General features: G+C 39.2%; 4 protein-coding genes across 4 annotated transcripts in view; 1 reads left to right on the forward strand and 3 right to left on the reverse strand.

The window, feature by feature from the left end:
- Window positions 1-958: 958 nt before the first annotated feature.
- LOC146485857 (melanocortin receptor 4-like) lies at window positions 959-2,824 on the reverse strand. The gene has a single exon (XM_085102759.1). The coding sequence runs from the start codon at window positions 2,210-2,212 to the stop codon at window positions 1,289-1,291; it is 924 nt and encodes a 307-aa protein (XP_084958885.1). The 5' UTR covers window positions 2,213-2,824; the 3' UTR covers window positions 959-1,288.
- A 5,256-nt stretch (window positions 2,825-8,080) lies between these two features.
- On the reverse strand, window positions 8,081-17,899 carry LOC146485858 (constitutive coactivator of PPAR-gamma-like protein 1 homolog). The gene is made up of 7 exons (XM_085102837.1): window positions 16,991-17,899; window positions 15,218-15,452; window positions 14,494-14,591; window positions 13,681-13,963; window positions 12,855-13,371; window positions 11,850-12,177; window positions 8,081-10,571 (listed from the first exon to the last, which is right to left on the reverse strand). The coding sequence occupies exons 1-7, from the start codon at window positions 17,765-17,767 to the stop codon at window positions 9,522-9,524; spliced, it is 3,288 nt and encodes a 1,095-aa protein (XP_084958963.1). The 5' UTR covers window positions 17,768-17,899; the 3' UTR covers window positions 8,081-9,521.
- Window positions 17,900-18,022: 123 nt separating this feature from the next.
- Window positions 18,023-21,646, forward strand: LOC146485859 (protein CFAP276-like). The gene is made up of 5 exons (XM_085102869.1): window positions 18,023-18,182; window positions 18,683-18,799; window positions 19,259-19,374; window positions 20,146-20,264; window positions 21,074-21,646. The coding sequence occupies exons 1-5, from the start codon at window positions 18,111-18,113 to the stop codon at window positions 21,142-21,144; spliced, it is 495 nt and encodes a 164-aa protein (XP_084958995.1). The 5' UTR covers window positions 18,023-18,110; the 3' UTR covers window positions 21,145-21,646.
- Window positions 21,219-23,489, reverse strand: part of LOC146485860 (uncharacterized) — a 50,548-nt gene continuing 48,277 nt past the window's right edge. The window contains exon 42 of the mRNA XM_085102829.1: window positions 21,219-23,242. Coding sequence (XP_084958955.1) covers window positions 22,525-23,242 — 718 coding nt within the window. The 3' untranslated portion in view covers window positions 21,219-22,524. The remainder of the gene's footprint in view (window positions 23,243-23,489) is intronic.

The raw sequence follows: 23,489 nt of genomic DNA on the forward strand, positions 1-23,489 counted from the left end.
CTGCCGGTTTTGAAATTAGCTTTTCAGTCCTACGCTTAATGTTTCAGCTTTCTATAACTGAAACATTTAACGTATTAAAAGCGAGTTTTTAATTCCGGTTTATGCAATGCCGGAACATCTAGATAAGTACTACATTAACATTACGCAATCGTAGAATTGTCATTTGTCGCCATTTCCAGAAAAAAGCCGACAATTTTCTTTTCTGGATCTCTGTATATTTTTTATTATTGTTTTTATTCTGATACTTATGCTCTTACTTTTATCTTACCTTTATCTGAAAAATGTTTGTTCACTCAATCAAACTCGAGAGAGTAATTAAAAATTCAAATGAATGAAATTTGCTTCAAAAACCGCACGAATTGGACAAAAATACATAAGACATGACTTTAACGACGAGAATTTTAACGAATCATATTTTTGGATAGATTAACATCAAAACTAATTTTACTGTTACTGTTTGGCAAAAAGGAATCTTGTGTTGTAATCTTGTAATCTGTTTATTTATTTTTGGGCTAAGTTTTAATAAACAAATGTGTAGCTTACAAAAGGACATGATATCACAATCGATCGCAATCGCTTTTCGTTGTTTCCTTTGTACGTAAAGTTAAAATAAGCCTTTGTTTCCGCCTTCAATTCTTATCTTTATTTTTATTCGTAAGAAATAAAATATAACTGAGCCTAAAACGTATCAATTCGATTCAAGAAATCATAAATGACATTCGGCAAAAACGTACTGTCCAAAAGTTGGTATTACTGAAGTAAACTAATATTAGTTAATTAAATCGAAATCGAAATAGCTTAAAAATAAACTAACATTCTGGAAAGGAAACATAAAAGCTTGGAAATCGTTATTGAGCAAATTACAGTCACGTCCGGGTTTTGCATCATGTGCCGTAAATATTAAATACATGGCACTGATAAGGTAAACTAATATTAAGGTTTGAAACGGCCTTAATTCTGTGACTGCGGAAAACACACAGTACGTCATGTAAATTACACCATTAGTTCTATCAAGACCGCGCTATACTGATAAAAAAAATAACCGGGATTTTAAAGGTTTCCTGTCTTATATCCGACGACGTTTTTCAATGCACTTTTAGAAAATATAAATAACACATAGACACAAAACAAACAGTTTTTCTAATATATGTTTTTAATATTGAAGTCTGTCTGAAAACTTTAATTCCATTTTAATATTCAAGTAGTTTTGCTTGTTTAGCGTTCATTCCTTGTCTGTCTCTTCAAATTAAAATAAACATTGCTCTGTATTTTTTCAGTTTTTAGGGGCTCACTTCTTTTCAAAGAGTCGTCGAAGGATTGCTTCAAGCGAAAGCCGAAATCTCCAGCTCCGCCAATAGTAAACATAAGGATTGAGTCCACTATTGCAGAACGCTAGCGTGTTTACCCAGGGAAACGCACGCAGTGCATTCACACGAACTGCAGGCGATACACGAATGCTGAAGAAAAACGGCAGGACAATTAGCGGCGTAAAACACAGATAAAAAACACCAACAACAACCGCTATCATATACACAATCTTGCGCTCGCTTGTAAAGTTTTTCTGCGACGTAGAGAGCGGCTTTGCGGGAAGCTGTTCTTTGATGCGTTTTCGTTGCAAATGCACTATGTAGAATGTCCCAGTATACAGGATTGGAATCACAAGTACTATTGCAATTACGAAGTACTGCGAAACAATACGAGCTTGTCGAAAAACCGCGGCGGGTGCTCCGAAGCCAATAGCTATCAGCCACGTTAGAACAATAGCTGTCCAGATTATATGGTCTGGGATGAAAAGACTGAAGCGATGAAGAAAATACAAGGATAAGAACCGCTCGATGGAAATCGAAAGTAGATGGCTAACAGAAACCAAAGTTGAAATCCAAGTTATTGATTTCCTGATCAAGTTCAGACGGGTTGGAAGAACGCCGTGTAAATACATAACATACATCGGTTGTGCCATGACGCACACCAACAAATCTGCCACTGCCAAACTTGCAATGAAGAGCTCTGCTTTCGGACGACCTAAGAAGCGAAATTTCATCACTACGAAACACACCAAAACATTGCCAATTATTCCGATGAAGCCAGCTATTGAGTTTATCGCGGTTAAAGCCTTTAGTTCAGAAACGCTTGGGGTGACTTGAGGTCTTGGCGATCGACTAGGGCCGCAAACAGAAGAAATAGTGCAGTTTGTATCGTTGAAAAGAGCCATCTTCGTAGCTTGCGCTTAAGACCACTTGCAAAGTTATTTAAGTTAGCGCACTTCTTTCTTGTAGTCTGTCTTCTTCACCAACGCGTTTTAAAATAGAATTCGCTGGATTTTTTTCCACCAACACTGCGACTTTATAATGAAGATTTCCCACTTACGTAAAGACACGGGTTCACAAAGTTGTCGTTGCCAATGAGCTTTTGATGATATGTCGTCAAAACTTTAAAATTTGTTCCGACGTCAACTGATATCTCCAATATGCAAACAAGTCATCAACTTTATCACGCCGACTTTTCACCGGCCTTGACAAGCTTTCGTAGCCAATGAAAATTCATGTCCTGTTTGCATTTTGCTGGTTAATTATGATAACTTTGAGAGTTTAATTGAAGTTGTTGTTTCCCGGCATATATATGGGTTCGTTAAAGCTGTCTTCCTTGTTTTAAAAATTCGTTTGCTTGTATTTTTGTACAGAATTAATTCGCTTATTTAGAGAGCAACATTTTAATTAAAGTTATTGCTTTAAGGCACGTACCGCCTCACTTTCAATTAAAATGCATTGGGAGTGCTAGTTTCAATAAATGAACACATTTTGATATATGAGATTTCAAGGCCTGGCATACTCAGCCTAACCGCAAAAACGTAGTACAAAAACATAGCGCATTCAATTTTTGTTCGTTTACTGTTAATATCCAAAACTGTGTTTGTTAGAATCAAAACTTACTTCAATGTACACCTGTCTTTGCATCTATGCCGCAATAATTCTGTTTTCCGAGATGAGAAGATATTTGGAATGCATTAAACGAAAAACCAACTTTTGCAAAAAGTTTGAGCCAACATATTCCTTGTTCCACAAAGTATTTTTCAACCACTCATGCTACTTTCCGTAAAAGTACCGTAAGAAAACCCAATTTAACTGGCTCGAGTTAAAGAAATTCTTTCTTGAAATTTTGAATACTGAAAATGACTCCATTGAGGTTTCCCGGATTGAATCGCGAGCGTTGAAGATAAGTAGCCATGTTTTTTGTTTGTTTTGTTTTTTCTGTTTGATTTCGTGCCGCGCCGCTATCCTGTACATCACAAAATCGAAAGATCACGCCAACTCATAATGATTAACCCCAGATTGCTTCTAGAGTTACCTGATATTTCGTTATTATATTTTGATGTCCCCTTCTTCTTTGAGCACGCCTCGAATATCTCAAAAGCTACCTGCGGTTAATGTGTTAGCGAATGAAGTCGTTGTATTAAATAGTGTATACTTGCCGATACAGGAGCGATTTTTGCCTTGTATAGGAAACGTGGAGTTAAGGGGCACTATTTAAAACTCACAACGATAGTATAGCTACCTAATGAGCATGACAGGCAAAGTTTTTCAGTGGGCGAGACTTTGGATTTCCCAGGTAAAGTCAGTAAAGCAGCGTAACGCAAAGAAGAAATTATCGTTGCGCCAATTTTTCCCCATTTTCGTGTACGTACAATAGCAGTGCATTCTTCAGTGGCGGGGCCGTAACAGAACTTTATTTTGCCAACTGTAATGTACTATTTTCTGCGCCCGATAACCAGCTGACGATATCTTTTTTATACACCCGCGTCACATTTCATAACTTCTTCTGAAAAGTAACTTGAAGTAACTACCTGTATGGAATTCACGGCAAATGCGAAACAAGGACAGTGATTTTCCAGTTCGTTTTGGTTAACTGTGCCTGATTTGGTCGTCACATCAAGACAACTACAAGCGAACTGCGAGCCTTAACAGTTTCTGATAACCCTTCAAAGATAATCACTCAAAAGCATCATAAGAAAGATTACTGGGCACTTAGTGATTTCATTCATAGGCTCAAAGATAGAACCACCTTACATAAATAAACTTTCAAGTATGGGGCACACCTTTCATTTATTTATTTATTTACTTATTTTTTTCAAACTGACCAGAGTATGACAGACAGAGAACAACCTCGTCTCCAGTTTCTTCGCGATATTCAAAATGGTGGTACAGAAAAGACCCTGGAACAAACTGCAAAAATACTCTACGAAACGTGGAGTATTTTGTCACGCGACACACTTCATTTTTGCCTTCGCTACACTGTTTCGGTGAAAAAATAAGGAAATAGCCATATTTGATCCTGTAAAAAGTGGAGCGAAGGCAAAAAGCAAGCGTGTCTTCGGAAAATACTTCACCATTGTTCCAGGGTTTTCATTTTGAATATCGCGAAGAGCCTGGAGACGAGGTTGGTCAGTGGTGTAAAGTACTTTTGGCTCAAAAACTGCAGGATTACTCCTTTTTCATCTGGATGTTTTTTTTTTATCAAAGGCTTCGCGTAAGCACTCGTTAATTTGTTTCAGCCCACACTTGATTTTGTAAGAAAAATCATTAAGTTTCTTAATTCTCATTTATCTGCATGCTCACCTCTACCCTGCGAGCAGAGGCCCTTCGATCTTCCTTCCGGGCTTATCTAGGAAGATCGAAGGGCCTCTGCCCGCAGGGTAGCTCACCTCTTGAGAGCAAAAGATTCCTTCCAATACTAAATTGTTTTTCTGTTATCTTAAACAATACGGTAGACTGGAAGCAGTCGACGTTTTTCTTCAAAGATTGAGAATCGAGAATGTCGCCCTTGTTACAGGATCACCCAAAGGTCATCACTGCGGTGGACATCTGTTCGGAACGCTTAAATCGCCTCGGAAATTCGGATTTTGTTTAAAAAAAAAATCCACAGTCTTCTTCCTCAAAATGTTAGCTCAAAATTTCTCAACACTGGAAAAATAATTCCTTTCGTTTTCGGAGGCGAAAATATCTCGATTAAAATGCGAAGTAATGCCAGCTGGCATTTTCGTTTAGCCAACAACAGTTCGTAAATTAGGGGAATAAGATCGAGTTAAATTTTCAGCTTATGCATCCGAACATGTCATTCCGTATTAGCTTACCCAATTATGCCTTTAAAAGGCCGCAAAGCGATCTGGAAATACTGGAGACAAATTAGGTGTTTTGCTTTAATGTTCCCGTCGTGTGCGCGGGTCGTTACTGATGCTTCGCGGCTTCGTCACTCGAAAATCAAGCAATTCTCGACGGATTCTCGTATTGACATCATCGACTGCTTGCTGTGTAACAAACTGGTATTTGGTTCGATTCGCTCTGGCGAAGGGCTAACGCTCGAACGTCAACACTCGAATCTCTTTATGGTGGCCAATTTACCTATAGTTATCAACTCTGTTGACAAACCAAACATTCGTTTTTACTCTCCAACGACGCAGCAACACAGTTTCTTTAGAAACCCACCCTCTTAACCATTTGTTTAACAAACTGCTCGATAAGTTGTTTATTTACTTACATGTAACTAGGCCGTTCTTAGCCGCATATGGTGTTCAAGGCCATAAGTTTTACTTTAAGCGATACTGCTTCTTAGCTGATGGTGTAATCCGTGCACGGCCCCGCGCGCGTCGTAAGTTCCACGTTGATTTACTCAAATGGGTGGTTTTAACATATGGTGTAAAGGTGATAAGCTGCTTTTTAACGTGATATACGTTTTTATGATGAACTGCCCTACCTTGCCTACGCTGTAAGTCCCACGATTAACTGAGTGTACCTCAAGTACTTAACTCAAAATCAATTTCCTTAACACGCCCGCCAATCCCATCCTTAACTGAAGTGTTGAACCGCCGAGTACTGATAATTAAGCCTCACGTACCCAACTAAAAATTTATGGAAATAAACATTTTTGATTTTAAAAGACATGTTTCAACAGTTCAATTATCTGTTTAAACATGTCTTTTAAAATCAAAAAAGTTGTGTCTTTTCTTAAAATTATAACATGTCTGCTACTATCCAGACCTAACCGCTCAAAATCAATTTAATTTCTTAAGGCGGGGGTAAACCTGGAAGTCGTTTTCACGCCGCTTAAAATCGGTTCAATGAAAATATCTCGTTCACGTTTCAAGCAATCCAAAAACTCTATCATCATCCCGTGAATCTGTGTTGTGGGGTGTCTTGTGAATTTTTGGGTGATTTTTGGGTATATTTGGGAGGAGATAGTTTTTCTAGAAGGATTGGTAAAATTAAGAGAAATAAGAAATATTGAAGATTAAGTGAAGTTTTAAAATTAGAATTTGTGGTTAATAATTAATAGACGGAAACCAAGTTAGTCCACTAGCAACCTGGGTGCTCTTGCGTGGGTATCAACTGTCTGTTGGTATTCCAAAAATCATTTTCTTTCTTTTATCCCCTCTTTAATCGTGTTAAAATAACATTCAAATTCACGTTTACCCCCGCCTTAAGACGCCAATCCCTCGTTTAATTGACGTGATGCACTGAGCGTGATTAAACCTCACGTACCTAACTCAAAGTCAATTTCCTCAAAATGCCATTCCCACGTTTAATTGACGTGATGCACTGAGCGTGATTAAACCTCACGTACCTAACTCAAAGTCAATTTCCTCAAAATGCCATTCCCACGTTTAATTGACGTGATGCACTGAGCGTGATTAAACCTCACGTACCTAACTCAAAGTCAATTTCCTCAAAACGCCATTCCCACGTTTAATTGACGTGATGCACTGAGCGTGATTAAACCTCACGTACCTAACTCAAAGTCAAGTTCCTCAGTCAAGACGCCATTCCCACGTTAATTGCCTGACGCGCATGACGTAATGAACTGAGTCAAGTTAAACCTCACGTTCCTAAATCAAAATCAATTTCCTTAAGACGCCAATTTGTTATTCACTATCGTGATAGACACAACTCGAGCAAATGTCATAAGAATTACAGTGTTTCTATGGAGATTCGGACAAATAATGTCTGTGTGAATCAATTTCAGTGTGGCATATACATAGCTAACAGCCGGGTTGGGCCAACCTCGTTCACAGGGAGGTCAATAGGAGAGACCCTGGGAACAAGTTGGGGTGGGGCAGGCTTTGAATGAACATAAGCTCACAGCTTAGATGACTTGGAATTTACAGTATGTAGTTTCCTAGAGTAGGAAATCCAGAGACTTTATTCATTCGGTTGTCTGCAAATAACCAAGTCTGAGTTCCAAGTTGCCCACATCAAAGCAATGCATTTTTCAAGTTTTCTAAAGCGGGCGACACACCGGGCGATTTTATACGCCGATCGCGGCGAATTTGATCGCCAGCGAAAATCGCTCGATTGATGCGGACACACTTGGCGATTTTCTTTGCCAATCGCGGCGATGTGGCAGTTTCAAAAAGTTATGTCATAAAATTGCCCAACCTGATTGGTTGGCTTTACTGGCGATTCGGAGCAGTAAACGTAGAAAATCGCGGGAACGGGCACACTTGGCGAATTTAATCGCCGATAGCTGACATGCCAGATATCGGTGATTCGGCGAAAATCGCAATCGCAGCACTGGGCACACTTGGCTATTTTCGCCGATCGCGGCGACCGGCGTATAAAATCGCCAAGTGTGTCGCTGGCTTTAGTCTCGATAATTATTGAAATTATAGTATTTTCAATTATTTCACTGTAAACAATAGAACATGTGACTGTGAAGAGTGATGAGGGGTCTTAAGCTGCCCACTTCAAAATTGAGAACTTACTTATGACCACTAATTTGCCAGCACACCTTCATAACCCTGTAAAGTTCTTACACCATCAAATTTCTCCTTGTAATATCAAGGCTTATTCAACCCCTGAGGTCATGAGAATTAAGGGTATGATCACCCAGGTGAATTTTCTTGACGTTTTAATAACTTCTCCCCAGTAATTTTATAACAAAAGTATGGGGGCTGACTAGGAGAATTTGTTCTCTGATATTAGGAGTTGAAGGGTAAACCGTGAAAATGCAAAAACTATGTTTCCAACCATTAGTGTTAATGGTCTGAATCATCCCAGCTTTCCACAACAAGATACAACATTCTACCATAGAAAGAAAGCTGAAAACAGCATTTATTGCGAAAGCTATGAAAAGCTTACACGTAAATTTACCAAGTAAACAATACTTCATTAAAAATGTAACTCTACCTTTTAAATGATCAATAATCTTTTATTCAAGTTTGGAAATATGAAAACCCTGAACTTCTTTGAATGCTCTCAAATCAACGCTTCTTTATTTTCTTTCTTTATGTCTGGAGTCAAAAAATGCGATAAAATCCTAGGTCTTGGCATTAAGATGAAAGCTAAGTTCTTCCTTATGGTGTAAATTGTGAAACCCTTTCAGAAGAACAAGGCTAAACTTGAAAATCCACTTTCACTGCTTAAATCAAAACGTAAGACAACAATTTCATTCTTGGAAACTTTTTGTTTGATAATGATCTTTCTTGATATTAAACTTTAGGACAATACAGCAAAACAGAACAAGTTTTAACCCTTGCAACAAATGTTCTGCCTAAAATGTAAATTGAAATTTAATTATCTACAATTTCGGCATTTAACATAGAACATCACACATTCTAAACATGCATTATGTCAACAACAGCTAAACAATCCAAGAGTGCAACAAAAAAAAACCACCTGTTTACCTATGGTTATGGCTTTCTTTCAACTTTCAACACTTTATGTCAAATGGTTGAAAAGATCAAGGGAATATGAACTGGACCAATTTGTTGCCAAGATGAGTTTCAGCCAGCCCAGCATCGGATAATTTGGCAATAATTTACTTATCTGAGTTTCAGGCTCAAATACGTTCAAGCTCTGTTATGCCTGGATAGGGAAATACTGACTTCATGGCAGCCAGGCCATTTTGCTCTGCAGTGAAACTCATCTGCAAGAAAGTGGTGGACCAGTCAGCCTATTTGGCCCAGTCAATACAATTATGTGAAAAAAAAATCTCACTTGGGTGTTTCCAGCTGTCTCTGCAATTTTTTTTCATTAACCCTGAAGTTAATTTTTGGTGTGTTTAAACTAACTTTTCAGCAAACTGGGCCACACTGGCTCATGTAATCCCCTTGATTCTGTACTATTTTTATTCTGGGCATCGTAGAAGTGTAAATTTCAACAAAATAGTGTTTTACTAGAAAGTAGAAGAATGAACTGCAATGCTGTTAGTGATCTTAATAATCAGGTTAAACTCTTTTAAGACCACCTTAAATTAAATTTTTCAATGATCATTGACGAAAATAAAAACAAAGTTGGAACCCAACAATGATGAAGCTTTTTTAAACATTTTGAATATAACTTCAAAGGTAATGTACACAACACAGCACTCGGGCTGTTACTCTGCTGTAACAATTGGATCAATAACTAATTAAGACCATTATCTTCTTATCTAAATGTGAAATAACAGAATTGACCTTTGGAAAATTGAGATATCGACCAATCAGAGAAGCTACAAATAAGAGACAGATCAGTTCAGAGTAGACGTTTAAATCAAGACGGCGGCTGTTGTTGCTGTTGTTGTTTCTCCCACCACCAACCTCTCCCCTTGCTACCGGCATCAACCATTCCCACAGGTACATTATAAGGAGGCATCTCGCCTCCCATGCCGACACTTATGCCACGCCCTCGGGCTAACCCTGTTGGTAGATCACCAGGCTTGGCTAAGATTACTGGGACTTGACTACCAGGTGCCTTGTCCAGACTTGTCGCCACAGGCATCTGGGGCATGTCTGGTGTTGGTAAGCCGTATGGCTGGCCATTGAATTGCATTGGTGCAGACTGGGAGATGACGGCCATCTGTCCAGGGATGGGATGGGGGTGTATGCCCCCCTGTAATGGGGCCCCACCACCAAGACTATCAGTAGCAAGGCTTTCTGTATCATTGGCTCCATCCCCGCGCCCTCGAGCCATCAACGGGATGTCATTTCCACCATCACCACCTTCTCGCACTTTGCTGACGTTTGTAGACTTTTTCTTGGGCTTCACTGGTTGATCGACATACCCAATGCTTCGGTCATACTCTTTATCAACATCAACTGCCCAGGACACATTACGACCACCAGCACTCCCAGTGCGCCTACCACGTGGGGGATATCCGCGCCCCCGCCTACTTGGCCGCCCCATCTCTACACTTGTAGGACCTCCAACGACAATACGATCTCTCTCGCTGTAGCCACGCCCAGCTTTGTTGCCACCCCACCGTGCAATAGGTACTCCAGCCACCTCCAACTGCCCCCCTAATCCCGACACAGGCTGTCTGCTGCTTGGGCCACGCCCTCGCCTGGCATTCATACCTGCAGTTTGCATCTGTGGGATGTTGGCTCCTGCTGGGAAGAAGGCAGTATTTGGCACTGTGACGCTCTGGTACGCAGGTGGTACTGGGCCGAATGGGAATGGCATAGGAGTGGGCAGTAAGCCATCGCCGTGCTGACCAGGAAATCGCGGTACCATGGCAGATGGCATTGTAGAAGGGCTAAACTCTGGCTGTAGACCTTCAGTGATGCACCATCTCATACGCTGAAGCTTCTCCACACGTCCACCCTGACGACAAGAAACAACGAAAACAGCAAAGCCATCATCATCATTGTCATTTTTATTTGCCTTACTAAAAACAAAAGAAATCATTCAATTTACAATACAGTCGAACCTTGATTATCCGGACTTGTTGGGACCTCCGTAAATAGTCCGGATAATCGAGAGTCCGGATAATCGAAAATATGAATATTAATGAGATAGAAATGTAAACAAAAGGTTACTGAGAAGAAAACATCATTATAATTGTGAAATCTACACAGCCTGTAAACAATGAGCCAATCGGATATCGCTGAACGCATCAGGATATTTCTTTGTCTTGACGCACTTGTAAATTTTGAAAGGCGCAAAGGATAATACGCTGTTTCAACAGTATTTTGAAAGGATTAATGGGCTTTTTGTTACTTGAAGTTTTCAAGATCACAACTAATTAATATTCATGAAAAAGTTGGGACCAGAGAAAAAAGTCTGGATAACCGAATAGTCCGGATAATCGAGGTCCGGATAATCGAGGTTCAACTGTAATGGCAAGGAGACCTCAAGAAACCACAAGGCTTATATGAGAGGCTACTTCGGCTGTCATTAATAAATAGAAAATATGGAGCTACATAAGTGCGGCATTGTCAATTCGTGATTTTATAGATAAAAACTGCAACATTTTTTTCCTTAAAGGTGAAAAAACTAGATGAAGAAGTAATTGGTATTGGGAGAGAGTAAAACAAATGTGTTATCCTCACTGCACATACTCTGGCTATTAATACTAAGGATGGGATGATATTGACACCAAATACTTGATATCATCAATACCGAGGTTTCCTTAAAAAATATCAATACTTGTGGGAAATATCGGCTGTTTTGATCCCTTTGGATACCGCTCACATAACGACTCACTTAAATATTGAAGGCTGTTTTAGTGCCAAAAACCAATATTTACCATTTGCGTATGTGCTGTTGCGGTGTGCTCGAAGGAAGTATCACAAAAATTCAAGATGAAATACTGTTGCTATGGCTGCATTTTTTGTTTAATGTTTAGGGACAATTAAGAGTGTTTCTGGAGTGTTGGTGTCAACATCACAGAAAGTCTTGGATGATGACATCACAATATTGGTAACAATATCGAAAAATAGAAAAAGGCTAAATGGTGGTAAATATTATACTTGTATCGGACAGATTTGAAAAAATTGATAAAAAGGAACAATGATATAAAAAGTATGCTTGGCATCAGTCATTTTTTTTCGTCATGTCCGTAACAACAAAATGTAACTCAAAACATCACTGTATACCAACCTTTCCATCACACAGTTCTATCAGTGAGGCATTCTCCGCTGCCATGATATATTTGCTGTGGAACAACTTCCCATCAAAATAATTCCAGGGACAAACTAACTCCCATGGAATTGGAACAGCACAAGCATCATTTGCAAAAATAGCAGCTTGAACTCCACCCATGAAGATGGAAGCAAGCTGGACGGCACGTGCATCCACACGCTTGAGTTTGATTTCTCGCAAGTTAGAGGCATTGCACTCTGTTGTCAGATGAGGGGAAAGGGCTTGAGCGAGGAAAGCATCGAGTTCACGGGGTGCTAACACCAAGCGTCCATGTGCTGTGAGGTACCTGTTGGAATAGAAAATGAAACAGCAGAATGTTACTTTCAAGAAAAGTCTTAGTATTCCAAAGGAATTTTGCAATAATTTGGATCCAAGTAGTCCACCCAACCAAGCCTAGCACTGATCTCCAGTTTCCTTAACATGAAATAACTACAATTACGGTTACTGCTCCCTAGATAGGATGCTAGTCCATCACAGGGTTATATTTTGTGTTCACTATTTGCATGGAAATGCAGAAACTTCAACAGGGGACATCAACTGGATGACAAAATTTCTGGAAATTCTATGCACAATTTTTGGGATCCCTCCAACTGAAAGGGTACCCTGTAGGCATGTTTAAAAAAACAAAAAAAAAAAACAAAACAACAACAACAACATAAATTAAAATTATATAAAGATATAAAGCCTTGGTACATTTTCTATGGGTTTGTCTACAAGCTGGCATTCAGTAACATCCCCAAATGTGAAAACAAAGACACTGTAATCCAGCATTCTAGCTGGGTTGATGAAATAACAAAGAGTTTAATTAACTTGGTATACGCTGTGCCAGATAAACTGATGTTGTACTGATTAGTGCTTGGTAAAAAGGAGGGAACAGGATGGTCAGAAAAATGAAGAAATGTAAAAGATTGACCTTCAGGCTGACTAGAATACTATAATAATCAAAGGAAATTCATAAGTTACCTGAGAATACAACAAAGGATCACAAGTCTCTTTGGTACAATGACGGTTTGCGTCATGCTGGGTGTGTCGCTCATCATACAAGACAAAAATGCCTTGAGCCTGTTACTGTCGGCTGCTGCTCCTTTGCTAAACCAAAGCTTATCAACTGGAGGAACTTCCCAGTCAAGTGCAACTGGTTCAACAAGATCAGGATCATTTAAACGCCTTCCGCCATAAACACACCACTCCTTGACTGCCAAAGAGCTAGGATCAAACTTGTCGTCCTTCTTCTTTTTGGCAGCTAAGTCAAAGAGGATTCCATAGACACGCTGACGAACTTTACGATAAAGGAGCGCTGACGGAAGCCGGTCTGGAAGGTGTTCATCTTCTATTGACATGTCAATAGTAATCTCAGCCTTTGTGAGCACTTGGTAAACAGTTTCTATCATGTTCCCTGATTGAAGGCGATACAAGGTGATGTCTAGGACCTGTTTAGGAATGTCAGGGACTGCACCTTTGATTGGGGTTTCTTCCTCTCCTAAAAAGGAACAAGTGTTTAAACGGTCAATGATTTATGCTAAAACAACCAGGTGGCTCGCTCTTGGTTTCTATCAACTTTATAGTTAGTGAGAGGCAAATCAGCTAATAGAAAACTTGAGCTTGCCATCTTAATATTTCACAGAAATATTGTAAAAGTTTGGATAATCTTGACACTGCAGTACAGTTCAAATTTCCACTACAGTTTATTCTCATATTTCAATTTTTGTTTCTATACAACTCTACAGAAATACAGAGACTGTTCAACATTTCTTAAACAAAATATTCTGCCAAGGTAATGTTAACCCACCTGTTGTATCAGCATCAGTCATGTGATTAGCGTCTCTTTCAGATAAGGTCATCATTGGTGAAGATTCAGATGAGGGTGGTGGGGTGGGGAGGATCTGTGAAGGTGACACTGGAAGCGGGTGATGTGACAATAGAGGTGGTGTCTGGGGGTCCCCTGGGGGTGACAGTGGTAAGGCGTGTGTGATTCCCGCATCCTGTGCATCTTGAATTTGAAGTGTGGATAAACCTTCTTGTAGATCTGTCATGCTTGGGATTTGGTTTCCGCTGCTACTTTCTTCATTATTCTTGATGAACGAACAAAGAAAAAAGTTGAACAACGAGTAACAAATTGAGGTCTCAACTATTCATTTTTTTACGTGCATTTGTGAAAAGGTAATTTTCTTGATTTCACATTCAATCAAGAAAGAGCAGTGTCCTACACAATCCTGCAAAAACAAATAAACAAACAAACAAAAAACAAGAACAAAAGTGCTCCACTTGACCAGTGCAGTGACTTACTGTAAATCGTTAAGTGTACACCTCCTCAAACAACTGTCCTTCCTCCCAACAAAAGTTTGAAATAACTGACTAACAACTAATTTTCATAATAAAACCTCGCTTTTACAATGAAGTTCAAAGCAACTCAGAAATGGCGTATTCTTCTCAGTTCAGCAAAGTTGTAATCACAGTCAGCAATGTGACTGTTCTTGTTAAGGAAAAAGTTGTTGTAGCAATGTGCAGTTTTGATCTCTTGGACATGTTCTTTTTCAAGTCTGAAGTTCAAAAGTCAATAAAGTTATTTATAAAACTTTCCTGATCTATTAATTGTACTTACAGTGCCCTTCTGTTGTGGCGTGGCAGGTTTAGGTACAAACTGATGTTGTTGCCAATGCTGCCACATCTTCTGGTACTGATGCTCATTCTGTTTGCGGCCTGTGAAGAAACATACACACAGCACATTAGACACATCCTATGAGCTCATTCTACATGTCTCAATATGTCACCTTGTAAGGCCAAGCCAAGCATCTCGAGAGACACAACTCTCATCTCAAGAGACGAGACAGCCCTCTTGCAAGAACATAATTATTATTGTCATAAAAATTACAGTAAAAAGCCGACGTTTTGGCATCATCATGATGCCATTATCAAGGGTAACTTACAAATTATAATGGCGTCATGATGATACTGAAACATCGACTTTTTACTATAATTTTTGCTTGTTTATGGGTAAGCAAATCGCTTCTGATTATTAAAATTGTTCTGCCAAAAAATGCTGTCCTTCTTACTAATACAATCACTATAGAGTGTTTTCACATGATGTCACAACGGCCATGTTGGTGTCCCAAAACAAAGAAATGGCGGCCATGTTGGTGTCCCAAACTAAACCTCTGGGAATTGAACTCTTTTTTTATGCAAATACTTTCTTTTGTTTCAGTAAACCAATATGGCCAGTAGTCACGTGAATGAAAACACTCTATAAAAACAGGAAATACTCATACTCAGTATGTCCTGGTATGGCAGTAAGGGGTTAAAAAATAGCAATGATTACAAAAACTTACCTGGGGCGATGCCTGGAGATTGTGGTGCAGTTTCCTCTGTTGAGGGGGCTGAGTAATGCTCGACAGCTTTCCCCAGTTTGTCGGTGATCTCTGCCAAGTTGACCTTTTCAGACCTGAATACTTGACGTGCAATCCAGGGAAGATTGGAGGGATCTGCTAAACTCTTTATAAACGTGATTACACTTGTGATGATGATGTCATTGGCTGGAAAGATTGGCTGATGTTTTTCTTTGACCTGCAAGTGAAAGAATCATTATATGAAGTTTCAATTTCAATTTCACTTTTTTTTTATCAAAAATGAATTTTCAAGTCGGGTTGCCACTTGGCGGAATAAAAAAAAACTTCAATGACTTTTCCCTAACTATGCACTGACCACAAACTAATTTTCATTGATCATGAAAGACAAATCCTAAAGCAATACAGTAAGCCAGCAATGAAGCAACAGAAATCAGTTCCTGTGCAAAAAGGTAACTTGCTTGCAAACCCAGTGGCTGGCCAAAAACCAAATTCCCTGGCTTTTCATTGACTTTGGGTTAGAATTTAGAAGTTTCCTCATTTCATGTAAAATTCTCTGACTTTACCCCGACCTTGAAAAACAAAAAAGTTGTTTCCCCTGACTTCTACCTAACCATGGCAACCCTGCAAGTTTATGGAGCAAGTTTGGTGTAGTCTGAGTTATGGGGATGTCTGTATGACAAGGTTCCATTACAGCGTGAAGGAGCAACTGTCGCTGGAGAAAAGCTCTGACTTTGTTTGAACTCCCTGCGCATAGAACAACCATTCAGTTCTGAATACATAGAACAATGTCTTTTATTTTCTTGTTATTATTGTGAGTAAAGGTTCTCGAAACTTAAAATCACGAGATTTGTCAACAGAAAGGAAATGCCAAGGGAATACATGTATCCACTTGGGTGTTAGACAACATAATGAAACATGCAAGTGTAACATATCCTTTTATCTATCATTGTTCTTGTATGCAACGATTAGGATGATGATAGTCGCGCACTTCCACCACTGCCATAAAATATGCACTATCATCATCAACATCATCACCACAATATAATAGTTGATACCATGTTACCTTTGCAGCATTACCCCATCACCATTAGACATACAATATTTAAGAATGCTAAAGAAATAAGGTATGATCACACTATTTGCTTTACCAGTCTGATAACAAAACATTATGATAGCAACACTTTTTCAGTCAAGTTTGGTCTAACCTTATGTCAACACTTTAACCCCAGCATTCACTTCTCATAATATAACCAGACACCAATAGCATAGTTCCACTGCCCACTATAGTCAAGTCTCACCTTGCAGACACCTTGCTATTACAGACACCCCGATAATACGGACAGCAGCTAAATTCACTCAAAAATAATTTAAAGACGTTTGACTGAAATAAATTCCAGCGATTACAGACTCTCATTATTGAGGAAACTAACTTGTGGTCCTGAGGGTGTTCGCAATAAAGAGAGTCAACTGCATACAAACTCACACACAACTCACAATTTCTTGATTTGCTCTGATGAAGGGTAAACACTCGAAACGTCACCTCTCAAATCTAATTTACAGTGGCCAAATGACTTAGTTGCTAAACCAAATAATTCGTTCCTACTCTCTCATTAATGCAGCACCACAGATTCTTTACAAAACTAACCCTCTTATCATAATGTTTTAATTGTTCAGTTATTTACATGTTACTTTTTGGGGGGTGGGTGTTGGGTTCTTTTATCAAATGACCATTTGAAAATGCTTTAAAATACCAACCTGCACTTTTGCCAAAGGGTGATCAGGCCCTAAAAGATTCCAGTAAAATGATCCCAGGATTTCTTCTGGAATGAAAGCAGTCCCTAGCAAGCTGGCAAATAAGCCAAGCTGTTCGTGGTGAAGTTGTAGCGCAGTTAACATGGCATCGCGTTTAAATCTCGTTGTTGTGATCTCTTTCTTGGAAAATTTAAGGTGATCGGCGGAAAAATAATTTGGGACGTCGAAAATGAGAAAGTCTGCGTGATGACTGATAACTCCAGCAAAACCTTCTGCTCTGCAATAAGTCGCCATTTCTTTGTGTAATTCCCCTGTCGAGCTACAAACAGAAACACCACAACTGAGAAACGCGAGACGCAAACACGTGTTTACGACCGGTGGCGGAAAATAAAGTCTTTTGCCCGGGTAGCAGTTCATTTTTGTGACATGGTTGAGGATCTGTCGCGCAAGCTGCCGTTTGTCGTTTTGATTTTTGATCCATTCGTGAAGTTTCCGTGATTCACCTTCGCCGTCAAAATACATCACAATTTGGATGTTTTGCTGTCTGAATGACCTCGTGAAGTTCTCCACCGCACGGAGCATTTCGTTCCACTGCCCTCCGCAAACCCAGTCTGTATTAGGACCGTAAAGATGTTTCAAGCAACTTCTCGTGTCCACAAGAAGAACCGGTGTATTCGCATTTGTGGATTTTTTGCCATGAAGGACTTCTTTCAAATCAACTTCTTCACACACAGAAGGGCAGTTCGCCTCGATGTAGTCCTGCAGACCCTGAATGCCCATTTTAGCAGAGCTATTCGAACAAGAATTATTGGTAGTTTCGATGCTCACATCGAGAAAACAAAGCCTTTTTTAGCTACAAGTATTCTACACGTGCTTCGCCGCCATATTACGCTACACTTGCGAAGATGTCTGGGAATGGTTCGCGGCGCTAACGGTGTTTATGGGATTGTACTGACATTACTGGGGACACTTAAGGGGACACTGGGGATGAGTTTAGCACTCAGTCTTCTCGCGGTATACATCCTATTGCCATAGCAACTTGGACGCCTGCAAAAGGACGACAAACGCTGTGTTCTTTCAGTAAACATTCCAAGAAGGCTTTTTTCTCCCGCATTTTTGCAACATGCCTCGTGATCCTTACCCTTTCCCAAGACTTCAGAACGACAGCGATTTCTACGGACAAGAAGGAAAGCAGGTTAGTGAAACAATCGAAGATTTACGTGGTTGTGACTCGTACTGTTACCACACATGATTCATGTCTCAAACAAATCGCGAGCGAAGCTTCAGCTGTCGAAGAACAAAAAGATCTTTTCTTCGGGTCTTCCTTAGGAATGTTCATTTTTATCAAGAAATTAATGCCTTTGGGTTCTTTTTCATGGACTATCTTGGGTAAAACCTAAATTAATGTTGTTTCAGCTTTGTTTACAGAATTATCTGGTTGTATAAAGCTTAATTTTAATTTGTGTTTATCGCGGCCCGGGATAACTTATAAAGCGTAATCCGCAATCGCCATTGTCTCAAACCGGCTGCAAATCTAATCTAAGTTTTCTTGATTACACAAAATCACTTCTGTTATCCGTAAACCTGCTATTATTGACTCTCTTTCGAAACATTTCGCTGAATTGGAACTCATGTGGAATGTATAGAAGAACACACAGCTTAAGTGAAATCAATTGAATGATCCATTTATTTCAGGTAAAAGAAAAAAGAACGTTGACGAACACAAGCCAAGAGGGCACTGCTTGGGACAGACTCAATAAAACAGCCACACTCGCGAGCTCAAGAAGGGAAATTTTTCACCACGATCCTCAGGTGCTTAAATGTATTGTGTGCGTGACAAATGCCAAAACTCATGAGGTCAACAAACTTGCACATTATAACATATTCTTACGGAAGCTCAGCCTCCCTTGAGTGCTAATACTAGTTTAACCGGAATGTCCAGTGGAAGCAGAGTCTTCTGTATGAAACTAAACCTTTTAAGCCCTAACAGAGATCAGCATCAAATTTCTCCTTGTAATATCAATGCTTATTCAACCCCTGAGGACATAAGAATTAAAGATATGATCACCCAAGGTGAGTTTTCTTGATTTTTTAATAACTTCTCCCAGTAGTTTCATAAGATAAAGAAAAGTATGGGGACAAGATAGGATAATTTGTTCTTTGATATTAGGGGTCAAAAGAGTTCCTCAAAAGTCGCCAAATTCTTGTGGACAAGGAAGTAGATTAAGTCCAGATAATCAATAATTAATTCACATTTTATTTGTATTATAGGCTCCCAATGACAGCTTGGATTTTGTGATCAAGTCAACTTATGACCACCATAAGGAATTCCTTTCTTCCAAGGCAGAGACATTGGTGCAATATGAAACTGCTAATTTGCCCCATGGGTAAGCTTTCTGCTGTAGTATGATAGTTATAGTAGGAAGAATGTGAGAAAAGGGCAAGGATTTTGAGTAAAAGTAATGGTGGAATGAGGAAAAGGTATTGGTGGTTGTGGTGTGTGTGTGTTGGGGGGGAGGGGGTGGGGCAGTGGGGATGGAGGGCACAAGGAGAGAAGGGTAAAGAAGGTTGAAAGCTCTGACTCCCTTGTTTGAAGCAGATATAATAAGTGTTGTAGTCTTGCTCAGCCTGTCTCGTGTTGCTTTTAATTTTGTGTTTATGTACATGTATTTTAACTATTCTTATATTTTTTTAATTTCTGGGCCTGCAGTAAGTCTGGCTCACGCTGTTGCGGAATCCCTGCCACTTTTTCTTTGTTACTTTGTTTGATTACCTGAATGTATTAACATTATGTTGGTGAAGCTAATAAAATAAAATAAAAAATAAATAAAAACAGATAATGCTTCACAAGGCATAAGCTGTTTTATGCAAACAGGTGGCATCCCTATTACAAATTATAATCATTGGCCTTGACCAATCTGCCTGTTTCAAAGGGAGTTACATGCTTCTCCAAGAGCGCAACTCATCATAGCTGGATTACAAGACACTTTGCTTTGTTACCAGCTGGTTAGGCCTGTGACTTGAGTAAGTGCAAGTTTAAAGGGTTGTATTGCGGGTTAGGAAACTTTTGCATAAATATCAACTTCTTTTGAGGTAGCACTTTCTTTTAAACTACACGTTTCTGCCTTACTAAAATGCATTGTTTCTTTCATTAATAGGCGGATTCTAAAGAATCGACCTCCACCAGAAGAACCGGAAATTGACCTCTACAAATTGCCGCTGATGAAAAGTACAAGTGTACAACGGCAGAGCATTCACAGCATTAATGGAGCTATAGGTAATTAAGAAATAATATGCATCTGGTTGAGCAGCCATTTATATGTTAATGACGACAACCAAATTATAATTAACAGGCACAACTTTCTACTTTCCAAAACAATATTGTTGTATAAGCATGAGCCCTGATGAACAAAATCACCAACAAAGCGTGCATTTTTTTGGGAGAATCCAAAAATGGATTTGTGATCTCAGATCATTCGGATCATGGTGCATCAAAGGAACCGACGAATCCACTCTGGATAAGGATTCGTCGGTTCCTTTGATACACCATGATCCGAATGATCTGCGATCACAAATCTGTTTTTGGATTCTCCCAAAAAACGCACTCATAATGTTTCTCATTGGGGAGCAGGGATGGTGAGAGGACTTGCCTCCCACCTTGGTATATGAGGATTGAGTTTGTTGTTGGTTGTTGTCCTTGCTCCGAGAGGTTTTTCTCTGGGTACCCCAGTTTTCCCCTCTCCTGAAAAAAACAGCATTTCCAAATTCCAATTCGATCTGGAGAGCGCCCCCCACAGTAAAGTGTCATCTTACCATGGAATTATGCTCTATACAAATCTATAGTTTATTTTATTTTTAATGCATTTTCTAATGGAGTAAATTGCCAGTGTATCATCCTGACATACCATTAGGCATATTATCTTACATAAAAAGAAAAGGAAAACTGGCTCATAGTTTGCACAACCAACAACATCTGCCTGTTTTAAGCTTCCACTGAGTAACTCTCACCTCCAGGTCGTATTCAGTTGGACCTTCCTTTCTAATTTGGTTTTGCTAACTATTTTGACCTTTGTTCTTTATCAACAGAGAGTCACCACAGTGCTGCAACAAATGGCGGCTATTCCAGAAAACATGATGGAGGATTTTATACCTGCTAATAATGACTTTTCTGCTAACTAGTCATCGAGGAAGCTTTTTGTTATCCATAAAAGTAAATAAATATTTCAACAACTTGTTTGACAAGTTTAATTATTTCATGGTCAAAATAAGTGCTTTAAGTTTATTTCTTGATATGGCAGTTATTTCACTAAAATATCTCAGTCTGTAACGTTTTTCCTCTGCAATAATATTAATGAACGTTGAATGCATGTAACTCTGAGATTTGTTTTGTGTTAAAAGTAATGTAGTCACAATCAGCTATAATGCTTAGAGTATGTGTACAATCACAATGTACATGTAATTTTCAAATATTTTTAGAACAGAATTAGAACACAGCGTTTCTTGCTTTTCTAAATAAAACTGTGATGTAAAAGTGTTTCTTAGATAATTTTTTGATTCAGACAATATTCTAATAATTATTTTTGATGATATAACTATTAATTTCTTCCTTCTATATATGCTGTAAATTATTTTGATGAATAAACATGCACTCACTGAAAAGTTGTTGACTTTTTTATCTCATCCCACAAAAAATGACACATTACGTTATGTCATCACATTATATTGTTTAGATTTTGATTCTAAAAACTCCTACTGTAGTTGTCTGACCAGACATTAAAGATGCCAACCCTTTTCTAGAGATCTTTCCTAGCTTGCAAGCCAACTTTCCCCCTCTCACCCCTCCCAAACCACTTTGAAATAATGGTCCAGCTTGGTTATGAACTACTCTAATAGTACAAGGAAACTTGGGCTGTGAAAAAGCAGGATATAAATGGATTTTATAGTTCTTCCAATGTGTATTTAAAAAAATACAGTATAAACTGATTATGTTTTGTACTTTCTTGGAAAGTCACAAAGCACAGAGCTCTAGGAGCAATTTCATATTTGGCCAATGGTGTGACATGAGTCACACTAGTTTTTTGTTTCAGTTACAATAAAAAATTAACCTAATAGAATCAATTAATAAGTTAATCATTTAATCAAGTCTCGTGATCTGGAGAATGAGAACAGTCAAGTCAGAGTTGCACACTCAGATCATTTATCTTCGAGCTATTCATTCCTTTGCCACAACGATTGTTATCATTACAAATATTTATAGTTGCAACCAGGAGTGAACAGTGTAAGTGACCATTTTTGCATTGCTTTTCCTTAGTTTCTGCCTTATTTTGATTGTATTTTTCTGATTTTTGTAATTATAGTTTTCCACCATGTGTCATGAATAAAGTTGAGTGATTGCTAGAATCTTAGCACTTGGTTGAGCAGCATGCTCATCACCCATCAGAGTTGGGAACACAACAAATGGTACTGTCAGATATTTGACTCAGTCCATATGAAGCATATCATAATGTGTACAACATTGCCCTTTTCAGTTATCAACATCAAATATCCCATGGTCTTGCTTGTATATTTTCACCGTTTGCATTTTGCTCAACAAGAATTTCCACTTGTTCCAACCTTATGGAGTTGTAGACACAAATAGGACAGGAAGTTGGCAGACAACCCTCCACTTTGCCATAATACTTCAACAGCAGCTTTGTTGTATGCTTCAGGGGAAGAGTCAATTCGGACATCCTCTGCTGAAATTCAGGTAAAACAAATTCCTGGAAATACACTCTTGGAAAATGATGATTGCATGTGAACAACACTACATCAGCTTGCAGTTCGGAGATCCCCTCCCCTTCCCTCCAAACTCTCTGTTGGGAAACCGCTGCAGATGCAACAGTCGCAGCGGCAGTCATCGATAATGCAATGTATGGGTGTCTATCCAAATCCTTCTTGATGTTGTCCAAGATTTCTTGCCATAGATGCCTTTGTGCTGTATTAAATTCTTGAAGCTGAACACCAGCATCTAGCTGTGCAAAAGGCTGTGAGTATATTTCATCTTTACCACTGGATGCATCAGAAGAGCTGTTGAACCTTGTGAGAATCCCTTTTAGGTCAGAAGTGTACTCCTCGCCCACATCCTCTTCTTGAAGTTGATTCACCACATAGGTCACTACTTTGTTGTAAAAAGCAGAGCTAAAATGTGGCATTGGTTCTTCGCTTTCTTCTGCTTCCTGGGGATCTCTTGACCTTGTGGGTGACAGGAAAGGGTCCCTGTAAAAGAGAAAAATGTGAAGATTGTCTTTTTGTCTAAGAAATATATTTTCGTAAAAAGAAGGCATGTAAAATGGTGCAGTCTAGCCCAGTTGTGGCCCTCCACTCTCTGTCACGCTACTCACACCGTGAGTTGCAAGACAGAGAGCAAAGAGGCCACGACTGGACTAGGTGCAGTCATGCTGTGGTAAGGATTGCATGGAAGGTTGTTTTAAGTGTGAATATAAACTCTTAGCCCTTGTGTCAT

The sequence above is a fragment of the Pavona decussata genome, unplaced genomic scaffold (genome assembly GCF_977016875.1).
Source record: "Pavona decussata unplaced genomic scaffold, jaPavDecu1.1 SCAFFOLD_24, whole genome shotgun sequence".
In the NCBI taxonomy this organism is placed as follows: domain Eukaryota; kingdom Metazoa; phylum Cnidaria; class Anthozoa; order Scleractinia; family Agariciidae; genus Pavona; species Pavona decussata.